Genomic DNA, 12,273 nt, shown 5'->3' with positions numbered 1-12,273 from the left:
CAACCCCTTTAAAGTGAAACTACTGATACTGTTTGAAATCAGGTTGTCGTACAGGGATACATCTCATTAGTGTGCCAGTGAGTCCATGTAGCACTAGTATAGCATTTGTATTATACCAGGCTAAGTAATAAAAGTGTTTTGGATAATAAAAGCTTGGAATAATTAGGAGGTAATGTACCTGCACACCACTAGGGGGAGCCTGCATATTATCACCATTCCAGCAAATGACATCAGCGCTGATGAAATTCTTCCAATAACACCACAGGATTTCTATCACCCTGCAGCCAAAATGTACAGCATGACATCTTACCCTAAGCAAGTATACAGAGAGTCGGTGAATTAATAATCATGATTCATTAACTTACAAAAGTACCTGTATCTTTGCACAATATTTATGGCTATTTGGTTTTTGTCTGCTCATGACCTCACGGAAAGACTATTTCAGTGCTTGGGGTCTATACATTTTGAATAAAACATTGCAGGAACAGATGTAGCAAAGCTGGGGTGCATAGACGTAGCTTATAGGGTAAGCAGGGGAATCGGCTGCATTGGGGCCAGAACTCAGAAGGGGCCCACCCGGGAGGAGGAATAAAAGATTTTATTGTCAGGACCCCCTCAATAGTATTATACAATGACATTATATAATTATATACAGAGACACCGTAGGAAATGGACTGATCGGCTGCCGGGCCTCGTCTGAGAGAAGGATCCTGACTGGCCACAGGAGTGGTGGTTGCACGGGAGGATGGGGTTGCGAACAGGTTGCAAAAAAGTTGATGGGGTGGGGGGGGGGCACCGTTCAAAAATTTGCAGTCATTTCTAGTTACACCACTGCTGGGATAGTTTCTTTAGTGCATAACTTAATAGGACAGATCCATACGTGTGCAGCTAAGGCCCATGGTCCCCCATTCTTCTGGTCTGACCCCACACGGCTCACACATGGATTTATTACCTACACATTATTTAAACCTGTGGGTACACCAGTTTTGTGTCCGGGGCACTCATGCCAGAAACCATCCAGGTCCCCACTCGATCCCATTATAGTCAATAGGCTCTGGCAGTGCACGGCCTTATCCGGCCAAGCTGGATATGGTGAACTCCAGCAGGATGTTCCTCTGCCGGAAAAGCCTGCCAGATAGCTGTAGCTCAGATGTGAAACTGGCCTAAGGGAACAGCCACATATGATGACCCCCAGGATCCTCCACGGTTCATACATGGATTTCTTACCTATGCATTAATATGTTTCCTGGAAAATCTTTTTAAGTGCAAAAGAAATGGAGCTAACACATTGCGACATCACGATGAGCTGTACAGTAACTATGCCTCATCCATACATTTACCCGTGCACGTTTAGAATCCAGCACGGTACTTCTGCTCAATCACTTCCCCGGATTTTGACTCAAGCTTCTACATGAGTGTTGGTTAATTCCATGTATAAAGCCGGCCACCCACAGTCCAACATCTCTGCTTGCTCCAAAGATCAGGCTGATAATTGTGCCACGTAATGAATGCTTCTGACGATAAGAGCCATGTATCATCATTCATCATTGTATATCGTTCCCTTTTATCACAGAGAATGAATGCAAGACTATGTTGTCAAAGAAATATTTGGCCATCAGGGGAACTAGATGGTTGTAGCTCTGACATTTAGGGGGCTCATTACCGTCAGGCTTTTTAAGATAAAATTAGGACCAGATTTAAAAAGAGGAGAAGCATTTAATGCGTTTTTTCTCCTTTAAACCTGGTTTTGGCTTTACAAATAACATCAAAGACCCCATCAAACGTGTACAGGCACCTTAAGGGGATCTGTACATGTTAAGGATTATGTGCGGTTTTTCCACGTGGATTTTCGTGTGGAAAAAATTACAGGATAAGGCCTCATTCACATTTCCGTGTGTGTATGACATTTGTGAAAATTTCAGTCAGTGAAGATGTTCGTGTTTGGTGCATGTGTCTGTTTTTTGCCCTCCGTGTATCATCCGTATTCCACGGACACGGATTAATTTCCAAATCATCTCCTACCAGTGGTCAGTGAAAAGCCATCCGTGTTGTGTTCATCTTTTTTTTCAAAGACCCGTAGACTACAATGGGCCGGTTTAGTCCACATCACAGACCAAAGTAGTGCAATACTTTTGTGTGAACAGACACATTAAAATCCATGGACACGTGTTCAGCCAAAGGAAAATGCAGACGTCACACATCAGTGAAAAACAGAAATGTGAATGAAGCCTAAGTCAGTACCAGCAAAGTGAACAAGACCTGACAAATCTCATGTTCACTTTGCGTATTTAGCTCCATGCTGAAATTGACCTGCCGAGCGGATTCCGCAGCATGTCGATCGTTTGTGCAATTCCACACCGTGTGTACAGTGGTTTTTCCCCAAAGGCTACAATGGAGTTGATAATCTAAAAATGAAATCCACTACAAAAATGCATAAACAATGCACCAAAACTGTGATAAATAGTGTGGATTTATATGCGGTTGTTGTGTTTTCTGCATCCAAATATGCAACGTGTGCAGGTAGTCTAGGGCTACTTTCACATATACACTAAGGCCGCTTTCACAAGAGCGAGTTCAACGCATTGAACTTGCAGCGTGTGTCTGCGTAAGCTCCCGTGCTGACCTCCCTAGCACTGACGGGGGTTGCATTGCATTGCATTCTGCACTTCACAGAAGTTCGGGCTTGGGATCGGTGTTCTGTAGATTGTATTATTTTCCCTTATAACCTGGTTATAAGGGAAAATAATAGCATTCTGAATACAGAATGCATAGTAAAACAGCGCTGGAGGGGTTAAAAATAAATAAATAATAATTTAACTCACCTTAGTCCACTTGATCGCGATGCCGGCATCCCCTTCTGTCTCCTTTGCTGAACAGGACCTGTGGTGAGCATTCATTACAGGTCAAGGACCTTTGATGACGTCACTCCGGTCATCACATGATCCATCACCATGGTAAAAGATCATGTGATGGATCATGTGATGACCGGAGTGACGTCATCAAAGGTCCTGTTCCTGTATTTAATGCTCACCACAGGTCCTATTCAACAAAGGAGACAGAAGCAGATGCCGGGCTACGCGATCAAGTGGATTAAGGTGAGTTAAATTATTATTTATTTATTTTTAACCCCTCCAGCGCTGTTTTACTATGCATTCTGTATTCAGAATGCTATTATTTTCCCTTATAACCATGTTATAAGGGAAAATAATAATGATCGGGTCTCCATCCCGATCGTCTCCTAGCAACCGTGCGTGAAAATCGCAACGCATCCGCATTTGCTTGCGGATGCTTGCGATATTCACGCAACCCCATTCACTTCTATGGGGCCTGCGTTACGTGAAAAACGCACAATATAGAGCATGCTGCGATTTTCACACAACGCACAAGTGATGCGTGAAAATCACTGCTGATGTGAACAGCCCCATAGAAATGAATGGGTCAGTATTTAGTGCGGGTGCAATGCGTTCAACTCCCGCATCGCATCCGCGCGGAATACTCGCTCGTGTGAAAGGGGCCTTAGAGTCCTGGAATGTATTGTATAACACAGACAGCATTATGTCAGTATAATACTATGCTTCTCCGTCAGTACAAAGGAGGTCAGTGTGGGAGCTTTCGCAGACACCCTCTGCGAGTTCAATGCGTTGAACTCGCTCCTGTGAAAGCGGCCTAAAGCTATCGGACAGGCTGTTCCGGCAGAGTTCACCATATACGGCCTAGCTGGATAGGGCCGTGCACCACCAGAGCCTCTTGCCTATAATTTGATCCCATGAATATTCAGACTGTGTCCTGCTTGAGTTTTGGGATTCGGACAGAAAAAAAACCTGTGGGTACACCAGTTTCTGTCCAGCCAAAACGCGACAATCATGCCAGAAACAGGCCAGATCCCCACCCGATCCCATTACAGTCAACAGGCTCGGCCTTATCCGGCTAGGCTAGGTATGGTTAACTCCGACAGAGTTAACCCCTGCTAGATCGCTTTAGCTCAGGGGTGAAACTAGCCTAAGGGAACGGCCACACATGATACAGTTCTTCAAGCCAATACCTGGAGTGGATGAAAAAAACTGAAGTAGGATCTGTACTAACTTTTTCTCTCCTATCATCCACTCCTGATTTTGGCTTCAAATACCGCACCAAAACCCTCAATGTTTGGCTCTACCCTAATAGATCCTTCCAAAAACAGATGAGAAATTGAATCTATTATAAAGTGCCAACAAATCAATACAATGGACACATTCACCTGTCTGTGCACAAATCCATACGTTCCTTCCATACAAGTACACAGCTTAGCACTCTTCAAATGAATATTAACACATTGTAAAAACAGAAAAACAACAATAAAACCTAAGTCATATAAGCCTTGAAGCCATTTTTCCAAAGGACTGTGACAGAAAGAAACTGGCATGCAGCCCTGTAGCTTTGCCCTCAGGCTTTGGCACAGCAGCTCTGTCTTCAACATCACTGACAGCTTGTGTTTAGTTATGCAGTGTGGAGTGGCGGGCGTGCTGAGAGTGGAAGGGCTGTCCCTTTAAGAACCAGTGATGCAAGTAATACAGGTGCTATGATTACTTTGCTTTTGAAGATCAGTTTCTCAGCTGTTCCACTTTCTTTATTGTCTGGGGGAAACAGTATACTACAGAACTGGAACTGGACTTAAAGGGGTTGTCTGAGATCTTTTTTTTTAACTCTCCAAAAGCAGTCAGTCATACATGAAAGAATCAAAATGTACAATATTCCTACTACAATTTTCACCCAATTCTGACCATTGGTGGTTCAAGTCCTTCTGCTTTGCTCTTTACATGACTATGGCAACCATCCCATTTTTTTTTTATAGGGGACCCACTTTGGAGGGATAGGAAAAAAGACCTCAAGGAGACCTTCTAAGTTTGCCATAAAATGAATTATTTTCTCCAACCCACTCCATGTTCCAACTTCCAATAAATTTCACGACTAAACATCATTGAATTGAAAGATATCTATAATATGTCCCAAAATGCTAAATATCATCAATTTGAATAACTTGACATAGTCCTAGTATTCTGCTCCCAAAGTCCAAGTTTTTATGCAAAATATGTGACCAGATACAATATTATAGACAAAAAACTTTATTTCTACAGTGGCATCGCAGTTGTAGAACCCCTTTAAAGAGATCTTATAGTTTTAGTTTAGCTTATTAAGTAGAGTAATGTCTGTACCCTGATTTGGTAATATGGTGTCTCTTCAGTAGAGGAACTTAAGAGGAGATTTTGCAGTTTCTTCTTTCTATAAGGATGCTCCTAGCATGATCTTCTTCTTTGCTTGGAGAGACAATCATACATACCTTGTCAGTAGAGGTCTCTTGTTGGGGACCACTTTATTAAACCAGCTACTGTATAAGACATAAACAGAGAATTGTACATGTTCTCCTCAATTATCCGTCATACAGCCACTCATACCATCTGCAGTGTCTTACTGATCCCAACAGCCTTGTACAGATAGCAAGAGGCAATGGTAGTGGCACTACCTTAGACAAAACCCAAAAAGCACCTTGTAATAGCTACTCCCATTACAGATCAGTGAGTGATGATATTCAGTGGTTTTCTTTTTTTATGTGTAATAAGAAAATGTAAACCTTATACATATATAAAAAATAATAATTTGACCACGAATAGCTTTATGTGTTTTTTCACCAATTTGCCATCTGGACTATGCATAGTAAAGTATGGAAGAACTCACAAAGAGGTATCAGCAGACATCTCCTTGGCCAGTCATGGTGGTAAAATATCTGCCCATCTAAAGCTGCCTGTAGGGTGGTACACAGCAAAATGACATTTGAATTTTCCACATACAGTATCTGGGACTGAACATTTTTAAAGTTTTTATTTGCAGCTTACGAGCATTTAATACATCTTAGAGCTTTAATGGAACCCTAAACCTAATAATAAATTGTAAAAATAAGTAGGATATAATGTTCTTGCCATTTGTCATTCTGTAGGGTTTTCTAGATGCTCACAAAACAGCTGTCTGCAGATGAGGTACGGGCTTAATTAATGTCTTCAAGGCCTAAACATTGATTTCTAGGAAAGCTACCTTCCATCTGGTATCAATAGAGGCAGGCTTGCTAAGAGCTGATTTGCATACCATCTTCCCAGAATTCCAGAAAAACATTGCCTGGTCTATGACTCCTCACGTCGATTAGGCACTCTCCATAAGGAGATAGAGAATCCCATGAATCCTGAATCAGATACAAATCATCAATATCAGATTGGTGAATATTTGACTCTCAGCATCCCAGCTGATCAGCTGTTTGAAAAGGCCTTGGTGCTCACTCAACTGCAACCTCTTCATAGTATACCAAGCGCAGTGCCATAAATTGTATAGTGGCTGTGTTAGGTATTGCAGCATTGCATTCACTTGAATGGGACTGAGCTGCACAATGGCCAGAACATGACGTCACAGGCCAAGGAAGAGGATGCTGCACTCGCCAGAGATCCTTGTCCCCTTCCAACAGATAATCAGCGGGGACAGATGGACTGCTGCTGATCAGATATTAATGAGCTATGCTGAAAACCCCTTTAATCTCCTGCAGGAGACCAACTGAAGGTGGAAGTGGATATCAAAGAGGCGGATCTTAAAGGTATTTGTGGCCTACTGCAGACAGGACAGTCATGAGGTTCATGCTCCAGCCAGTTGTCTTACAGCCAGACATAACATTGTGTGGAGGAGGGGGACATGGCTATATTCCAGGGTCACATAGAGAAGATTTCTTTATATATTTATTAGTTTCAGCTGTAATATGAGACAAAATTGGATCAACGGAAAGAAGGAGATGAAGGAAGGGGGATGTTGAAATATTTCTTTGTGTGCATTTTCTATATGTAGCATTCCTAAGGCTAATCATTCTACATTATTCAGTTCGAAAATGTTACTTTTGGTGAACGTATTGTTCAGTGTAATGTATTTGCTTCTCTTCTGATATACTAATTGTGGAAAAAACAGCAGTTCAAAGTTGGTTGATGTAGAATTCTATGATGGTTTAATAATATTTTATGAATTATGACTGGAAATGATGCAAATTCATTCTTTGTAACATGAACCGGAATCTAACCTTGGGAGGCCAATCACTCTTAGGCTGACAGCTGATTCCTGTTCACACGCAACAATGGCTTCAGCATCTAACGACATGTTAAATCTGCTTGAATTAAGAAGGCAGGAGGGAGGTCATGTTGATCCACTGGCACTTCCAGTCCCCACAGGATTAGAAATCATGTTGTGCCGTTTCCACTCATGTGACCGCTGCAGTCAATCACTGGCCACAGTGGTCATGTGTGCAGGAATGGCATGTGACCGCTGAGCCGCTTAAAAAAGGGGTGGTACCAAAGGGTTAAAATTGCACCAAAAAATGTCACAAAGTAAGGCAAACAATAGGTGGTATGAAGTTAAGCATTTATCATCCAACATGTGACAAATTTGGCCCATCTTTAGACTGCCTGTAGGTTTATGCTGTTTTATACCCTGCCCCTCTGTGTGCTGGCATACGATGCCTTTAAAAGTCACCTTTTCTCCTCTATAGGAAAACTATGGAGCATGGAATGATTTATTTTATAACAGCAGAGGCACAAAGAGGTATAATAGTATATATAACAGTATAATCACATGGCCGTGTACAACCTGGGTCTGTAATATGGCCTATATTATCAGACTATTTTTTTGTAAATCTGACCTGTATAGCAGATTGTGCCTTATGATTTACAATATACATTTTTAAATTTAATTTATGGGCTATGTTTTAAAGGGACCATGTCATCAGGATTACCCCCCCCCCCCCCCTTCCCCAAACTACCACTAATATGTAATCCAGGATCGTGTCATCTTATCTCCTTAGCCAGGCATGCTCAACCTGCGGCCCTCCAGCTGTTGCAAAACTACAACTCCCATCATTCCCGGACAGCCTACAGCTATCAGCCTACAGAAGGGCATGGTGGGAGTTGTAGTTTTATAACAGCTGGAGGATCGCAGGTTGAGCATCCCTATCCTTTTAAGTTTGATTGCTGTATTCTAGTGGTGTTCAAGAGTCATGGAGGAGGAACTTCTTCTTGGAAGAGCCACACCTTGATTGATGTCCAGCAAGTAAATGTGGATTTAAGAAGGGCAGATGTTTGGGTAGATTATCAGGAATGAACGTTCCTGCAAATGCTGATTCCTGACAATCTGCCTGTGTAAAGGTGCTGCGAAATGCTCGTTCATCGGGTGATCCTGACTTTCAGGCACCTAAATAATCGCTTCTGGGCAGCAGATCGTGCTGTTTAGAAAGCGATCTGCTGCCCAGAAACAATTCAGCTGTAATGATCGCAATAGCAATCCCTCGTCCTCATACCATGGAGGCTTCACCTCCACTGAGAGTAAGTGTGCCTTAATTCATTACAAGTCATCTCCAGGGCAATGAAGAGAGGTGCACTGTGCATGCACCAGATACCAATAGCTTATAATGATGTCCCCAGTCTGAGAGACATCATTGAATAAAGGAACTCAGAGGGACTGGCCACCATGACTCTCCCAAGGTGTTTCTCCTCACCCATCACTCGTCAGTATCAAAAATATTTTCCTGACTTCTTAAAACATCGTTGTGAATCTGTCACCGTTCTGGATAACAAGTTGGTTGCAGTTTATGAGCCTAAGGCCTCATGCCCACGAATGTAAGTGTTTTGAAGTCTGCAAACTGCAGATCCACAAAACATAAATACTGGCCATGTGCATGCTGCATCATGATGCGGAAAAGCATCAGTGTTCGCCCACCTCTGTGTCCTATACTTTGTTGCAACATGCGGAACGTGGACCCATTGACGTCAATGTGTCCGCATCGTGATGTGGCGTGCACATGGCCGGTATCTGTGTTTTGCAGATCCGTGGATAGAGGACCGCTAAACACTTACGGTAATGTGCTTGAGGCCTAACCCTGATGACAGGTTCTTTTTTAAATCTATTTTTTGTCTTTCAGTGTAATTATACACATGCATTTGGTAACTTGAAAAATCTTGAATGATAGATAATTCCCTGTGAAGTATATTCCCTTAGTCATATACAAATTGCTCCTTGTGATGTTATCTGGACATAAACAGTGAAATTCCTTTTATCTGGCACTAGATAAGCCAGAAAGTATGATAACCTGGCTTAGAAAGTAAGAACTAAAATATAATGTAGAATTACACAAAAACGAAAGACTGAGAAGAGGATCTTTGCATTTACAAGTTTTTTACACTTTTTTTTTATAACCATCCAGTAATCCAGGATATTGGATAATTTCCCTCCTAGCAGGTCCAATTTATGCCAAATAAAGTGTTTTTGACAATGTAATGAAAAATGACCGGTGGGTGAAAAATATATTGTGAGGGCTGTACAAGGGTGGACTGGGAACTTAAACTGGCCCTGGAAAATAAAACTAGAAGTGGCCTGATGTTGTAGGGGAGTCCACATTGACAGAAGTTATGGAAACACAAGTAGACCGGGTCAGCAATACCATAGCACAAAATACCGTCCAGTAGAACCAAATACCACAGTGCAGCACATTATACTGCCCAAAAAGCTGTCCCTCTGTGGTGGCCATTAATATCTGCCGTTTTCTGTCCTCCTCCTCCTCCAGTTGCCGTTGATTAAGGTATGGAGCAGGGGGCTTAGGAGGTGAGATGCGGGCCACAACTCATGTACCCAACGAGACGGGTACCTAATTCTCACTGCATTAATTACCGCTGATAGGTCATTATGTACCGGACCAGCAGCAGATAGGAGAGCTTGGGGAGCCCCCTGGGCATCGGCCCACTGAGAAATTGCCCTTTAAGGTCTATGGCCAATCCACTCTTGGGGCCGTATAAGGACATTAGAGTCGATCGAGTAATTTCTCTTTGGATAAAAAATCAATATGTTTACATATAAAGAACACTAATATGATGATGATGATATTACTACTACAACTACTAATAATAATAATATATGAAAATATAGTTCTTTTATAAATTGATAACTTAAATATATATATATATATATATATATATATATAAACAATAAAAATGAAAAATAAACATAAAACTATACAAATTCATTTAGAAACTGTGAACTGTGAAAACTGTAACAAAAAAAAACTACATTTAAAAAAAAAAAATCTATATCTTAAAGGAAAAGAGATAAAAAAACAGGCTCCTAAGTTCAAAGGGACACTTTTTTTATCAGCCCAAACACTAGTATAACATTGCACAGAGACATCTGATGATCAGCAGATTGGTTCATTGATCAGGATCTGTAGAAGGGTTCATCACAAGCAGACCTATCATTGTTGACTTTGGAGTGGCAGATGGATAATATGGTGAACAGCCAGGCATAATAAAATGACTTAGACTCTGCCTCCAAGTCTGCTCCCTATCAGAGCTCCCCCCCCCCCTCTCCACCAAGACCCTCCTGTGCTTTCAAGAAAGAAAGGATCTTCCCGTGGTGGTGACGGATTGCATTGCAGCCCTGTAGGAGGCATTCATCTGCAAAGAAATGTGGTTTTGTGTGTTTAAGTGGGACAAGGCTATTGGATTTGAAAGTGCCTGTTGTAAGGTACTGTGCCTTTAAGAGCAGTGTGTTTGTTTAGAACCTCCTCCTCTCTCTCAGGCTGCAATGTGCAGTTAGTTAGCAGACAGGCTCAGAGAGGCAGCATGCATAGAGTATGCTCTGTATATACAAGGCTGGAGTGACATGCTATGCAGTCAATGAAACTAACTTACTGTGCACAGATACCAGCCTGGCACAAACTGCATACACCAAGCCTAAGGATATCAGAGTAACACAAGGGCACAACAGAGAGCCTGGCGGAGATGCAGAAATTCATTCACTGCCTGGAGGATTGCTCTGACTGCTGAAGGCACAATTCACATTCAACGCAGCGTCCACTGACGGGAATATAAAAGCTCAGGAAAGAGAGAAGTTGGGTTTTTTTCTTCTGTGGCCCTGTGATATGTGCACAAGTCATGCATTTTGGATAAGCAAGTATTGTGCCACCTCTACCAGACTGCAAACTTGTGAATTAAGACAAGTTCCTCAAGAGAGCTTGGCATCCTGGTAAAAAAAAAAAAAAAAAAAACATTAACCATTTTTCTGTGAGATCTTCTAAGTTTTTGGCATTTGGTTTTTGGAATTTTTTTTTTTTTAACTAAATGTTCTCGGAATTTATGAAGAAGAAAATGTGTGGCTTTGGTTTCTGGAAGCTGTCCATCTCGGTGGGGTTAGTGTTGGTGATCCTGAGTGAAGTGGCACCTCAGCCATGTCCGGCTCAGTGCACTTGTTCTGGAACCACGGTGGACTGTCATGGGCTTGCTCTGCGCAGCGTACCACGCAACATTCCCAGGAATACTGAACGACTGTGAGTATATATCTCCTCTTATTATTTATTATCAGTTATTGAGATAGCACCAACATAGGCTTCAACGCAGTACCCAGGATATAATTGCTGGTACTTTTTGTCTTGGACACACTCAAGGAACAATTTCGTAGGGAGCCAATTAACTTATCTATCTGTTTTTGGATTTTGGAAGAAAAGCAGAGGCCCCCTGAGCACAATTACTCAAGCCCCGGGAGAACATACAAACACTATGCAGATATGTGTAATGTCTTTCATATGGATGTAACCAGGGAAGGCATCTGATTACCATAGTCTCAAAGATGCTGCCTAATACTAGAGAATGTAGACAGTCTTAATGTGATAATGAGTGCATATGAGACTTTATTAGGCAAATGCCATGCTCAATTTGACTAAAATTCAAAGTCCTTACTTCAGTGGGCCATGCTGCCCTCAGAAACGCTCTACAGCCCTAGCAGTATTCGACCTCTACCATCATCAACATTTATGCATGATGTGACATAACAAATGGCGCAATAGCCCTACTCTTCACGGCGGAACCACTTCTCTCCAGCCATGGGACGCAGGATCATTCATCCTGAAACAGTTTCCCAGTGTGCACAGATGTAAATCTTTCAAGCATTGGCTTTGCCTACAACACATTACTAGAGCACTTAAATCTCACAAGAGCAGAGTACATTACACAGCGTGGGTGACGTCAATCATGGGAATGACAAAGTGTCCAGTTTATCAGCATCATTTGGCTCGGCTATGTAAATGGCACTTTTTGGCCATGATTAATATACAAATATCTAGCTAAGTAAAGGAAGACTTGTCGGGCAGATAACATGCCAGGGCAAAAAAGTTCCCTCTGATTGTATTATCAGAAGGTTGTCAGTTCCACTAAGAACAGCATCCTAGGAAAT

General features: G+C 42.0%; 1 protein-coding gene across 2 annotated transcripts in view; it reads left to right on the top strand.

The window, feature by feature from the left end:
- SLIT2 (slit guidance ligand 2) overlaps positions 1-12,273 on the top strand; it is a 429,541-nt gene that overhangs the window by 130,031 nt on the left and 287,237 nt on the right. Inside the window, exon 1 of one of the 2 annotated variants that reach the window (XM_040419035.1) lies at positions 10,626-11,371. The exons of the other annotated variant lie outside the window; for it this stretch is intronic. Within the exon in view, the coding sequence (XP_040274969.1) occupies positions 11,166-11,371 (206 nt within the window). The 5' untranslated portion in view covers positions 10,626-11,165. Of the gene's footprint in view, positions 1-10,625; positions 11,372-12,273 lie in introns of those variants that run through there. 2 annotated transcript variants of the gene reach the window in all.

Source organism: Bufo bufo, chromosome 2, assembly GCF_905171765.1.
Source record: "Bufo bufo chromosome 2, aBufBuf1.1, whole genome shotgun sequence".
Lineage (NCBI taxonomy): Eukaryota > Metazoa > Chordata > Amphibia > Anura > Bufonidae > Bufo > Bufo bufo.
Note: the sequence above shows the minus strand (reverse complement) of the source record. Positions and strands in the feature narration are given on the sequence as shown.